The following is a 15,070-nucleotide window of genomic DNA, read 5'->3' as shown; positions in this document are numbered from 1 at the left end:
CATCATGTTCTTTCCATGGTTGTTAACCAATTTACCGGTAAAATCTTTTCTTTTTAATGTCTTAGAAGTGTAATTTTCCACTGATCACCTGTTAAGTTTTTCACTTAAACATAACCATTTAAATTTCTATCTGCTTTAGTAACTTTTATTTAGGAGCCATGTGATCACATATCATTTGGAGAAGTTCTTAAGGAAAATATAGATTCCCAGGGCCTCCCATTGAAACTACTGAGTATTTGGGAGGATGAGTACCAAGAATTTGCAACTTACCAAGCACCCCAGGGGATTACTAAATTTGGGAACCATGGTCTTAACATTGTTCTCAGTGTTTCCCCTGCACCACCCCCAAGTACCTAACACAAATACAGTGCAAATCTGAAAACTAAAAACTTGAAATTTCAAATACCTAAGGCTATCCATTGATTCCATTTTCCAAAAATTACTCATAAGGAGGGAAGGAAGAATATTTTTAAAAGGTTGAGAGAAATGTTATGTTTTTATTTGTGGAGTTCCTTTCTAATAAACAATTACCTTAGTTAATAGCTTTATTTCTGGTAAAGTTCATCTTTTCAATATCTCCAGATATATTTTCTTAGAATTTTATTTTTAGTATTGTTCTCTTTCCAGCAATGTAACATACATGTGTATATGTAAACATAATAAACACATTTCCTTCTTTGATGGTAAATTTCTAAAATATTTAAAAATGAACTCTCCATGTTAGCCTCCAAGTTATTAATTACATTCCTGCATCTTTGCCAAGCCACTTGGAAATTTAAGCTAAAATGTTACGTTTAAATAGTTAAAATAGAATTTTCTAGTTCATTACAAAAAATACTGATATTTATTGTCTGGTGTATATTCTAGGCATTTACACTGTTTGCTACACATTTTCTCGAGCTATGCCGAATTGATGTCCTGTATCCTAATGTAGAAAACATGCACTTTGAAGTTCAGCATGTAAAGAACACTTCAAGAAATAAAGATGCAATCTTGTATACCTATAAACTTTCTAAGGGACTCACAGAAGAAAAAAATTATGGTATTGCATATAGAAATTATTCTATACATCCAAATACTCCATATTCTCCTAAAACAAATTTTCTTCTCTCCTGTACTTGCCTTTCACTCTAAGCAAATTTCTCATTCTTTTGGGTGCTTATAGGTTTCAAGACTGTAATGAAATTTAATAATTGGTAAATTGTCATTAAGAACTTTTAATTTGAGAATTATTGAATAATTCGGAAATGCCTGTGAAAGGGAGGTTTTAATCTGTGAAGGAAAGATTAACTCTGTTCAAATATATCTCTACCAGCAATGACTATATTGAAGTCTTAAATTTTTAGGATTAAGAGCTGCAGAGGTGTCATCACTCCCGCCATCAATTGTCTTGGATGCCAAAGAAATCACAACTCAAATTACCAGACAAATTTTGGTAAGAAACATTTTAACAATAAGACTTACTTTGTTTTCAAATTAAATTCTTTTAGTATACATTTTTATGTTGGCTTTTGATCTAGATATATAATAATAATAATTGTTAACAATTAAGGTAAAAACTTTAAAATCTACTTCTTAAACAAGTAAAATCCTTGGTCTATTAATGTAAACCTTTTCCAGAAAGTCAGTTAATACAATGGGAAACAAAAGATTAACATTTGTTCCTACAATATTTACTGCTACACTAACTTTATGATAGGAAAATAAATCTGTATAAAGTATGCATTAAAAATAAAAATCACTATGCAAAACACTTGCATAGCATTTTTTAGTGTTCAAGGCTCTTCTGTGCATTGTCATTTGAGTCTCATGATTCTTCATGAAGTAATTAATACTTTCTAATAAAAGACATTTAATAAAGTATTATTTTTACTCTCATTTTTAAAACTGAGGTTCTTAGGAGTTAATTGACTTGCTAATAAGCAGTAGATCCATTACTGAACTCCTATCCATTGGCTCTAAATTTGGAAATCCTTTTTTAATTTTTTTCACATTAGGTTGCTTTATAATGGTGTAAGAATCCACTATATTTTGGAAATTGAGCTGGATACAGTGTGAACTTTCCTTCAATAATACGCTTCCTATTTCTTTCACTCTTTTTGGATCTGCCTTCCTTTTTTTTTGGGCATTCCTTCAGTCCTTTGAGCTCCAGGACTGTCTTAGTGATTTTACTAGCCTTATTAGCCCACCATTTGAACCTTTTTGTCAGAACTTTGACAGTGCTCTAGTTCTTTTTTTTTTCTTCCTCTACTTCTAAAGAACCTCTTAATACTTGGTTCTTCAGATTTCATCTTGCCAAATTCCACTTGTGGGCAATCTCACAACTAGCCTTCTAGGCTTTGGCTTTGTTAATGATGTTCAAAACTATACTAAACAAGCTATTTTTATCTACTGCATATTCATTGGTTTCCTTTCTTCTCTTATGTATCCTTAGTGTTTTCTTCACTGACTTTATTTGATTGATGAACATGCTTAGGTTTTTCTCAAGAAATCCTTCCTTCTACGCTACTTCTTACTATTATTCTATTTCTTTCCATTTTACTGCCATTTTCTCAAGAGTAATCTGTACTTGCTGCATCTATTTCCTGCATATAAAGTGGCTGTTGTTGCCAAAGTCTACTGAAACTTTTCTCTTAAATACCAACTGATAGTAAAATTTTATGGTCTTTTTCACTTCTCATATTCTCGTTTATTTGTGGCATTTGACACTATCCTTCTTTCAACTTTGTCTTACTCTGTCCTCTCTTGGCTACCATGGCATTGTCTTTCTTGGATGTTTTCATTCTCCTGCCTCTAAATTCTCCTTTTTTTCTTCACCAGTGTTAGTTCTAATTCTACTTCCTAAATAGAAGTGTTCCTAAGATTTTGCCCTTGTTTCTTTTTTAACATCTGTGTTTATGGTGATCTCATCCTTTACCAGAGCTTCCATTATCATTTCTCTTTGACTCTGAATCTCTATATTTTTTCTCTATATTTTCTTTTGCTATCTTAATCTCTTTTCACTTGTCAATAGATACCAAATTAAATTTATCATCCTATGAAAAATCTTCTCATCTTTTCACTTTCAAGTCTCCCAGTTACCCATTAGGGTCAATTATGAGTTCTTACCCTTAATCACCTCTTATTAGGACTACGTAATAGTTCTCTCCTAATCCATTCTGTGCACTGCTACCAGATTGTCTCTTAATGCATAGCTATTATCATGTTGTTTCCCTACTTAGAAACTTGCAGTTGTTTCTTAAATAAAAGTCATACTCCTTAGCCTAGCATTAAAAATCTTCTATGATTGTTGCTTAAACTATACTCTAGGGATTACCTCCATTGGAATTACCTGGGATACAGGTACCATCCTAGATTTTCAAGGCTATCCTGTGACTCAGGAATTTGGTTTTAACAAGACTACAGGTGAATCTTATATACACTAGTGTTACGATCTTCCTTTGTTTAGGACCCCAATGTTACATTGCATTTCTCAACTCCCTATAACCTATATGTTCTAGTTTACTAAAGCAACTCAAAGCAGATACCATACAATGGGTTGACTTTTAGCAGTGGAAATGTATTAGCTTACAGGCATACAGTTTTGAGGCTGATAAAAATGTCCAAATCGAAGTATTATCAGGTGGTCTTCCCGAAGACCAGCTGCTGGTAGTCCTGGACTCTTTGTCACGTGGCAAGGTTCATGGTTGTGTCTGCTGGTCTCTCTCTTCTCTTTTGGGTTTCATGGCTTTCTCTCTCTCTGTCTGAATTTCATTCCCTCATAAAATCTGCCCTGAATGAGGTGGGTCACGTCTTAAGATCCTCCTCAGCAGAAGTTCCTACTTAAAATGGGACCACAGTCACAGGAATGGATTAATTTTAAGAACATACTTTCCTAGGTACATAGAGCTTCAAACCTTCACCATCAAAGTGGTAATTTCTGCCACTATAAATTACCTGTCGAGACTTCCGGCAAGATGGTGGCTGAGTGAGCTTGCCTTGCCGTCTCTCCTGGGAAGAGGCAGCTGGGCACCGCTGGAGGTTCTCCGGGACCAGGCTTTTTCAGGATTTTTTCAGGGCAGGAAGTGTCTGGACATCGATTTGGTGGGAAGGTAACGGAAAGGACTGGTCTATAAGATATAAATTGGGACTTTTCAGGAGGGGGAGGCAAGATGGCGGCTGAGTGAACTTCCCGGTTACTAGCTCCTGGGGGGAATTGGCTGGGAGGCGTCGGAGACTCTTTGGGACCGGCTGTTTCGGGATTTTTCCTGGTCCGGAGGTGTCTGGACATCGATTTGGAGGGACGGTAACAGAGAGGATCCATCTGTGAAATATACACGGAGATCCCAGCTACGTGTGGAGGATTCCCTCCTTGGGTAGGCGGAGCCGAGGCAGCTAGCACCGCGCGGAGCCCCGGCGGGCGGCGGCCAGGGTAGCCGAGTCCGGCCGAGCCCGGCTGAGCCGCGGCGGGCGGGGGGGCGGAGCCCGGCTGAGCTCACCTGAGCCCAGCCACGCCGCGAGCGGGAGAGCCGAGCCGCGCTGCGCCGCGCCGGGCGGCGGGCGGGAAAGCCGAGCTCAGCTGAGCCCAGCCGAGCCGGGCGGTGGGGTTTATGTTCTTTGGGTTTTGTTGTTGTTGTTGTTGTTGTTGTTGTTCTTGTTGTTCTTGTTGTTCTTTTTTTTTTTCAATCCTCTCTTTCTTGTCCCCAATATTCTTCTTATACTATTTTACCTTAACAATACAATAGGTCCTACAGGAAATACCTCACATTTTCTGGGTTTCCTCACCCTCCACTGCCTCATTTCTCTGTGAATAGATTTAGCCTATCTACACTATCCCCTTTCCCCTACAACTTGATATCCTCCACCATCTGCTATCTCTCCTATATTCCATCTCCCTTTCTTTGATCCACAAAGTGTCTAACTCTTAATTTCTAATACCTTTGTTTAGTTTTCCATCTGGTATTCGTCCCTGAAACTATTACCTTTCTTTTCTCTTTCCCTCTCTCACGAAAACAATAGCCTCTTAGTACGTACCACATTCCTCCCATATTCAGTCGTCTACCTCATTATAGGTACTTTCCTACTACTATAACTCTACACAATTTACATGATCTAACCTCCATCCTCCCAGAACTCATATTGTTGCTTTGTAAACATATATCACCAATACTACTTTACACTTTTTCCTTCCTTACACAATTGACTTTCCCCAGCACTAATACTTTCCTTTAAAGTGAGCTTAACTAGCAATAAGAAATTGGAATAAGAAGAACAAAGTGACAAAGAGAAGATATAACACTTACGCAAAAACAACAGCTAATTAATCTCCAAGACTAGACAAAGAAGCTAAGGAACTGATTAAACCCGTCAAGAAAAAATGTTGACAAGACAGCAACAAAAATCTACAAACCAAACCAGTAATCAGGAAAACATGGCTGAATCCAATCAACAAACTGAAAATCAGGAAGGGGGGCAGGACTTCGCACAAGCAATGATGGATCTCAGAACATTTATCACCGACAAATTTGATGAAGTAATGAAAGAGGTTAACAGCGTGAAGACAACACTTGGAGGGGAAATTGCAGACATGCGCAAAAAAATAACAGATATGATGGAAATGAACACCACAATTCAAGAAATCAAAAATACACTTGCAGCAAATATCAGCAGACTAGAAGAGGCAGAGCAGAGAATTAGTGATGTGGAAGACAGTGCATTGGAAATCAAACAGATAGTAGAAGTGGTCAATAAAAAGGTAGAAAAAATCCAGATAGGACTTAGGGACCTGAATGATAACGCAAAACGCTCAAACATACGTATTATAGGCATTCCAGAAGGAGAAGAGAAGGGAAAGGGGTCAGAAGGAGTGTTGCAGGAAATAATGAATGAAAACTTCCCAAATCTACTGAAAGAGACAGATGTACATATCCAAGAAGCACAGCGCACTCCACTGGTCATAAACCCCAACAGGCCCACCCCAAGACATATACTTGTCAAATTATCCAATGCTCAAGACAAAGAAAAAATTCTAAAAGCAGCAAGAGAAAAGAAAACCATCACATACAAGGGAAACTCCATAAGATTAAGTGCTGATTTCTCATCTGAAACGATGGAGGCAAGAAGGCAGTGGTATGATATAGTCAAGGTACTAAAGGAAAAAAATTTCCAACCAAGAATACTCTATCCAGCTAAACTAGCATTCAAAAATGATGGAGAGTTCAAAATATTCACAGATAAACAGAAACTGAAAGAGTATATCAACAAGAAACCTCCCCTTCAAGAGATTCTTAAGGGAATTCTGCAGGAAGAAAGGAAAAAACAGGACAGTCAGAGATGGAGGAGAGTGTAAAAGCAACAAGAAAGACAAAAATAGAAGGGGAAAATAAAATAATACAAACAAAATATAACAAACACAAATCCAACCAAAATATGGCTACCATAAATAACTCTCTAAACGTAATAACACTGAATGTCAACGGATTAAACTCACCTATCAAAAGATTCAGACTGGGACACTGGATAAGGAAATATGACCCATCTATATGCTGCCTACAAGAGACACATCTTAGACCCAGAGACTCATGGAGGTTGAAAGTGAATGGCTGGAAAACAATCATACAAGCAAACAACAACCAAAAAAAGGCAGGAGTAGCTATATTAATATCAGACAAAATAGACTTTAAATGCGAAACAATTGTGAGAGACAAAGAAGGATACTATATTTTAGTGAAAGGGACAATTTGTCAAGAAGATCGAACAATCATAAATATTTATGCTCCTAACAAGGGCGCCTCTAAATATGTGAGGCAAACGCTGGAAAAACTAAGTGAAAGAATAGATGCATCTACAATTATAGTGGGGGATTTTAATACACCACTATCAACTCTGGACAGAACATCTCAAAAGAGAATCACTAAAGAAACAAAACATTTGAACAGTATATTAGAAGAGCTGGATCTAATAGACATATATAGATCATTACACCCAAACACAGCAGGATATACATTTTTCTCAAACGCACATGGAACATTCTCCAAGATTGACCATATGCTAGGCCACAAAGAAAGGCTTAATGAATTCAGAAAGATCGAAATCATACAAAACAATATCTCTGACCACAGTGGAGTCAAGCTGGAAATTTGCAAGGGACAGAGACCCAGACTTCACACGACAATTTGGAAATTAAACAGCACACTCTTAGAAAAACAGTGGGTCAAAGAGGAAATCTCAAAAGAAATCAATGACTACCTTGAAACAAATGATAATGATAACACAACATACCAAAATTTATGGGATGCAGCAAAAGCGGTACTGAGAGGGAAATTTATAGCCATAAATTCATATATCAAAAAAGAAGAAAGAGCAGAAATTGAAGAATTAACTGCACATTTGAAGGAATTAGAAAAACAACAACAAAGTAACCCAACAGGAAGAAGAAGGAAGGAAATAACAAAGATAAGAGCAGAACTAAATGAAATAGAAAATAAGAAAGCACTTGAAAAAATAAACAAGACCAAGAGCTGGTTTTTTGAGAAGATCAACAAAATTGACAAACCTTTAGCGAGACTAACAAAGAAAAAAAGAGAAAAGATGCAAATACACAAAATAAGAAATGAGAAAGGTGAAATCACCACTGACCCCACAGAAATAAAGACTATCATAAGAGGATACTTTGAAAAACTATATTCCAACAAAAATGACAATTTAGAGGAAATGGACAAATTCCTAGAAATACATAAGCAGCCCATACTGACGAAAGAAGAAATTGATGATCTTAACAAACCAATCACAAGCAAAGAGATAGAATCAGTCATTAAAAATCTCCCAACTAAGAAGAGCCCAGGGCCAGACGGCTTCACAGGTGAATTCTACAAAACATTCCGGAAAGAACTAACACCAATCCTGTTGAAACTCTTCCAAAAAATCAAAACAGAAGGAACACTGCCTAATTCCTTCTATGATGCCAACATTACCCTAGTACCAAAGCCAAACAAAGACACGACAAGAAAGGAAAATTACAGACCAATTTCTCTACTGAACCTAGACGCAAAAATACTTAACAAAATACTTGCTAATCGTATTCAACAACACATTAAACGAATTATACACCATGACCAAGTGGGATTTATTCCAGGTATGCAAGGATGGTTCAACATAAGAAAATCAATCAATGTAATACACCATATAAACAGATTGAGAGAAAAAAATCACATGATTATATCTATAGATGCAGAAAAGGCATTTGACAAAATACAGCACCCCTTCCTGATAAAAACACTCCAAAAGATCGGAATACAAGGAAACTTTTTGAACATGATAAAGAGTATATATGAAAAACCTAAAGCCAACATTGTTTACAATGGCGAAATCCTGAAATCCTTCCCTCTAAAATCAGGAACAAGACAAGGATGCCCATTGTCTCCGCTCCTATTTAACATTGTCTTGGAAGTACTGGCTCGAGCACTGAGACAAGAACCAGATATAAAAGGCATTCAAATTGGAAGGGAAGAAGTCAAAATTTCATTATTTGCAGATGACATGATCCTATATATAGAAAACCCTGAGAGATCTACAACAAAGCTCCTAGAACTCATAAATGAGTTTAGCTAAGTCGCAGGTTATAAGATCAATGCGCAAAAATCAGTAGCATTTCTATACACCAATAATGAGCAAGATCAGGAGGAAATCAAGAAACAAATACCATTCACAATAGTAAATAAAAAAATCAAATACTTAGGAATAAATTTAACTAAAGAGGTAAAAAACTTATACATCGAGAACTATACAAGATTGTTCAAGGAAATCAAAGAAGACCTAAATAAATGGAAGAATATTCCCTGTTCATGGATAGGAAGACTGAATATTATTAAGATGTCTATCCTACCAAAACTGATCTACACATTCAATGCAATCCCAATAAAAATCAACACAGCCTTCTTTAAGGAACTAGAAAAACTAACTATGAAATTTATTTGGAATAAAAAGAGGCCCCGAATAGCCAAAGACATATTGAAAAAGAAAAACGAAATAGGAGGAATCACACTTCCTGACTTCAAAACATACTACAAAGCTACAGTAGTGAAAACAGCATGGTACTGGCATAAGGAGAGACACACAGACCAATGGAATCGAATTGAAAGTTCAGATATAGAACCTCATGTATATAGCCATATAATATTCGATAAAGCCACCAAACCCTCTCAACTGGGAGAGAATGGCCTATTCAACAAATGGTGCCTGGAGAACTGGATAGCTATATGTAGAAGAATGAAAGAGGATTACCATCTCACACCTTATACAAAGATCAACTCAAGATGGATCAAAGACCTAAATATAAGAGCCAAGACCATAAAGACCTTGCAAAGCAGTGTAGGGAAACATCTACAGGACCTTGTAATAGGAAATGGCTTCATGAATATCACACCAAAAGCACGAGCAGCAAAAGAACAAATAGATAAATGGGACTACCTCAAAATTAAAGCCTTCTGCACCTCAAAGGAGTTTGTCAAGAAAGTAAAAAGGGAACCCACACAATGGGAGAAAATATTTGGCAACCATATATCTGATAAGAGACTTATAACTTGCATATATAAAGAACTCATAGATCTCGAAAACAAAAAGATAAACAACCCATTTAAAAAATGACACAGACACTTCTCCAAAGAAGAAATACAAATGGCTAAAAAGCACATGAAAAAATGCTCCAAATCCCTAGCTATCAGGGAAATGCAAATCAATACTACAATGAGATACCATCTTACTCCCATAAGATTGGCAGCCATGAAAAAAACAGTAGAATACAAATGCTGGAGAGGATGTCAAGAAAGGGGAACACTCATCCATTGCTGGTGGGAATGCAGAAGGATCCAACCATTCTGGAGGACAGTTTGGCAGTTTCTCAAAAAATTATCCATAGATTTGCCATATGACCCAGCAATACCACTGCTGGGTATATACCCATCAGATCTGAAAACAAGGACACAAACCGATATATGTACACCAATGTTCATAGCAGCATTGTTCACCATCGCCAAAAGTTGGAATCAATCCAAAAGTCCATCAGCAGATGAGTGGATCAATAAAATGTGGTATATACACACAATGGAATACTACTCAGCTGTAAGAACCAATACACTACAATCGCACGTGATAACATGGATGAACCTTGAGAATCTTATGTTGAGTGAAGCAACCCAGGCATTGAAGGACAAATACTATATGATCTCAATGATATGAAATAAGTTAACTGCCTCAGAGAGCTAGAGTCTGGAAAAGTGGCTTACTGGAAATCGGGGGGTGGAGGAAGGCTGTGAGTTAATGTCTGTAGGGGTGGAATCTGTGATGAGCAGGGGGTAAGTATGAGCACAAAGAAGGGACAAAATGGGGGCAAGGGGTTACCTTCGGGTGGGGTTTTCTGGGTTTGAGGGGGGCTGGGGATGGGAAGAGGGGTAATATGGTCCAAGAAATAGGTGGGAGGGAGGGGCAACATACAAACATGGGAGAGTGCCAGAAGTTCATTGAGAACTAAATGTTGAGTAAAACGTATCAAAGTATAAGTAGGAGGGTTACCTGGTTAGGACGCTCAGGGGGTATGGTCTGATGCGGGAGGACTCCGGAGGGAATAGCTGAAGGCTCATTTTGCCAAGGTGGGTTCTACCACTGGGTGGGGTGGACCCATATCCTGGGGAAGACTAATGCCGTCGAATAGAGAGAACTGTATCTCTCGTGAGAAAGGACGGCTCACAGGGCATTAGATTGGCAGGCGTTGTGGGCCCTAAGGGGAGGGGAAAATGGACGTGCAATGGATGGAACAAAGGTAAATAAGGGGGCAAAAGAGGAGTTATGTGAGAGTACACGAGGATGAATATAAAACAGCTAATATTACACCAAAAACATATAGGGGACGACAGACTAATAATGAAAACCATAAGACAAAACATAGGATAACTAAAAAATTTAGAAAACTGTACAACCTAAAGTATGGACCACATAGTAAGCACAAATGTTACCTTGTTTGAAAACTATAGTTTTGGAATCTGTACATCAGTTTCAGGAAATATGATATGAATAAGTCAAAAGATTATTGCTGTGGAAGGGAAAAGGTTTTATGGTGGATCTGGGGAAATACTGTATATTGTATATATGAATTTTGGTGATCTAAGACTCTTCTGAAGCTGACATTATGTTGGGATTCACTTTACGGGAAGTTTTGGATCACAGAGTGGTTCAACAATGGCAGCGGAGGAATACTGATATGGGATGTTATTGACAGGATATATATGGTTGACAGGGAGTTATACAGGGCATATGCCCAGGGTATATGGTAATGTCTATATATACTCATAGTGGAAACAATTAAAAACAACAGCTGGGGGGGTATGGGCTCCTGGCCGGGGGGTCACTGTTGTGGGCCCTGGGAGAGCAGTGGCAATCCTCCAGGTGCAACGGCAAGAACCAGGAAGGAAGGAGGGCCCAACAGTGGGTTCCTGATACTAATGGCTTTGCTTTTGAGCCTATACATCTGCAATAAGAACAAGGCCTAGAGTAGCACTGTGCCTGGGGGTTTCCTCCTGACAGCCTTCATGTTACTCAAATGTGGCCACTCTCACAGCCAAACTCAGCGTGTAGATGCAGTGCATTCCCCCCAACGTGGGACATGACACCCGGGGATGAGCCTCCCTGGCACCGAGGGATCACTACCACATACCAGCTGAAGAAGCAACTAGAAAATGACCTTGAATTAAAGATTCAATGCGGAACAGCAGAATATACCTATCTACATATAATAACATGACTTCGGGAAGCGGTTTGACCTAATGTAAGGGGGAAATGGAAAAGAGAAATGAGATTATAAGGCTGTGAGTCTCTAAAAAAGAGTCTGGAGGTTGTCAGAAGGAATACCCCTATGTACAACTGAACAGAGTCTAAGAGACAGATAAGGTAGATACAACCCCAGGTATTGGTTCTTTTGAGGGATAAAGAGACCCACAGGTTCTATGGTCATGGCAGAAGGGGTTCACTGCCATGACAGATGGCCCTTCTTTGGAGCTGGTGTTTCTGCGTGATGGAAATGGACTCAGAGGGGATCTCTTCACAAGACTTGCATGCCACTTTATTGGAATTGTAGTTGGTGCTGGGTTTAAGATATATGTAGGGGATTTGAATCTCTGGACTGATAATATGACACCCAGGCCCAGAGCCTCAACAGACTTCAGCTCCTACACTTTGACTTATTGGACTTATTCCACTCAGCTAACATGGAGTTGAAGAAGGTCAACCACCACAACATGGAGCCTAGAGTGTCTACAACTAGAAGCGGGAAGAATGCATCCAGTACCCATGTGGAATCTAAGCCCTCACTTGACATAGGTGTGCAATGGACACAACCAATCCAGTGTCCACAGAGAAAATGTGGAATGGGTGTGGGAACGGTAGCCATGGGGGCTGCTGGGTGTGGGGAACGGGAGGAAGAGATGAGATGTGGAGGCGTTTTCGGGACGTGGAGTTGTCCTGGATAGTGCTTTACGGACAATTACGGGACACTGTAGATCCCCCCAGGGCCCACTGGATGGAACGTGAGAGAGTCTGGGCTATGATGTGGACCATTGACTATGGGGAGCAGTGATGCTCAGAGATGAACTTACCAGGTGCAATGGATGTATCACGATGATGGGAGAGAGTGTTGCTGTGGGGGGAGTGGGGGGCGGGGGCGGTGGGGTTGAATGGGACCTCATATATTTTTTTAATTAAAAAAAAAAAATAAAAAATAAATATTAAAAAAAAATAAAAAAAAAATAAAATAAATTACCTGTCATTTCATCATTATGACCTTTTTTGTGTGCCTGCTCAAGCTGTTGCATCTGTCCATACACTATCCCTTCTAGGTTTTTCTATCAAGATTCATTCAAATGCTCCATCTTATTTAAGACTTTCTTGATCTGAGCCAGAAGTGAGCTCCCTGCTTCTGTGCATTTTGTTTCTCTCTTATGGGACTTTTAATAATTACCATAAGAGTTGCTTATAAACATACCTTTCTACTTTAAGTTTGTAATCTCTTTATAGTATAATCTCAGTTATATATTTTTTTATCTTCATAAACACATAAACCCAAGGCATAGGGCCAGGAACAATGATTATAGTAGATATCAATAACTTAATAATTGACCAATTATATATTAAATAGATGGGTGACTATATAGTATACTTATTTGATATCATAGACTTTTTTTCACTTTTTTATAGTGAAAGTGAAAAAAAATCTAGAATTGCTTGATATTCAGAAAGAGTTTAAGGGGTTTTATTTCTGGGAAATTCACTAATATCTTCCATAAACAGTTATTATTAAAAATGCAGTGTTTTCAGTTATCTAGCTGGGGAAAAGAGGTGAATTCAAAATTTCATGGTCTGATTATCTAAAGGCCTTCCAAACTGTTAGGAAATTCAAATTTTAAGCTTTATTTTTTTAACATCCTTAAGTATAATTGTTAAGAATTAAGGCATAGTTTCACATAGCTATTTATGCCTTTTATTTTTAAAATGTAATCCATGCCTCAGACAGTATAATCTCTAGACTCCAGCAATTGCTATATATGAACTCTTTTAAGGGACAGTTTACTGGTGACCCATTCTGCCTACCACTTTGTCTATTGGAGTATTAAGTAGGAGATAGCAGAGTAGTACTCTTATGTGATATATAAGATTATGTATACTGTATAGAAATTTGAGCAGTGCTATTTTCTGATACCATTTTTAATGATAATATGTCTGTAGTACTTATCTGGTGGATTTTTCATTAATTGTATTGTTTTAAGAAATATGACGTACTTAGCTGAATTTTTTTCATTAAAAAGTGATCTAAAGGATATAGAGATCTGTCAAAAAGTAGTGAATATTCATGAGAAATTTTATACTACAAAATGATATTTCTTTACTTGTTTTGATATAGACTTTGTTAGTGGCATGGAACTGACTTATCCAAAGGGATCATTTAACACTTGAGTTCTATAATTCTATAGAAGAAGATACAATATTGCCATAATGTGATTTAAATGAAATTTAGTATTCATATTTTAATGTATATATGTATTTTCAATAATAGCAAAACCAGAAGAGTACCCCTGAGATGGAAAGACAGAGAGCTGTGTACCATCTAGCTAGTAGGCTTGTTCAAACTGCTCGAAACTCTAAATTGGATCCAGACAGTTTACGAATATATTTAAGTAATCTCAAGAAGAAGTATGAAGCATATTTTCCCAGGCCTGAACAAGTTCCAGAAAAGACTGAAGGATAATAACGATTTATATCTTCCATTAATGAAATGATTTGTCTTTATATGAGGATTCTGGAATTAATTTTTCCCCTAAGAGCAAAAGAAAATAATATTCATTAAATTTTGTTTTAATTTAAAATTACATTATATTTAACTCAGAATTGTCATGTATATATTCTGCATGAGAAAATAAATTATCATTATAACAACAAATGAGAACTATTTAAAGGAATGATTTTGTTAGAAAAAGTCTATAATTATAGCGCTTTTGTCATTTATGAAAATTCACATTATTAAATCTTAAGTTTATTTGTACTTACAAGTGGTGGTTTAAAATATTGTAAATATCTTATCCTAAAACAATAAACTTTCTCTTTAAGTCATGGAAACTTATGTGAGTTTCTCTTTTATACTCTATTCTGAAGGGCCTCATATATGGGAAGCTGGCACTCAAGCAGTAAGCCACATTAGTTCCCCTGAATTGGCTTTTTCATTTGTTTTGCTTGTTGTTTGTTTTGTTTTGATTTTAAGGAGGCACCGGAAACCAAACTCAGGACTTTCCATGTGGGAAGGAGGCGCTCAACTACTTGAACCACATCCACTCTCTAATACTTTTTTACTTAACTCAATAAGTTCTTAATTGGGACCAAGAAATTTTAACAGTGGTTGCTTCTGAAACTCATTAGAATGGTACTGGAATTGTTAAACTATTCTTGACATTCAGTGTAGTTCTAAAGGGTGAAAATAAGCACATAGGTATTTTGTAATGCAGAAGGGGTTTCTGGAAGAAGTAGCATCATTGGCCCTGTAGCAGTTTGGCAT

The 15,070-nt window shown here is 37.4% G+C and overlaps 1 protein-coding gene across 1 annotated transcript in view; it reads left to right on the top strand.

Moving 5' to 3' along the window:
- MSH4 (mutS homolog 4) overlaps positions 1 to 14,631 on the top strand; it is a 134,334-nt gene extending 119,703 nt beyond the window's left edge. Inside the window, exons 18-20 of the mRNA XM_058303352.2 lie at positions 868 to 1,042; positions 1,347 to 1,435; positions 14,078 to 14,631. Of these exons, the coding sequence (XP_058159335.1) occupies positions 868 to 1,042; positions 1,347 to 1,435; positions 14,078 to 14,269 (456 nt within the window). The 3' untranslated portion in view covers positions 14,270 to 14,631. The remainder of the gene's footprint in view (positions 1 to 867; positions 1,043 to 1,346; positions 1,436 to 14,077) is intronic.
- Positions 14,632 to 15,070: the final 439 nt, after the last annotated feature.

The sequence above is a fragment of the Dasypus novemcinctus genome, chromosome 9 (assembly GCF_030445035.2).
Source record: "Dasypus novemcinctus isolate mDasNov1 chromosome 9, mDasNov1.1.hap2, whole genome shotgun sequence".
Taxonomy (NCBI): domain Eukaryota; kingdom Metazoa; phylum Chordata; class Mammalia; order Cingulata; family Dasypodidae; genus Dasypus; species Dasypus novemcinctus.
The sequence above is the reverse complement of the archived record's forward strand: the minus strand, read 5'-3'. Positions and strand labels throughout refer to the sequence as shown.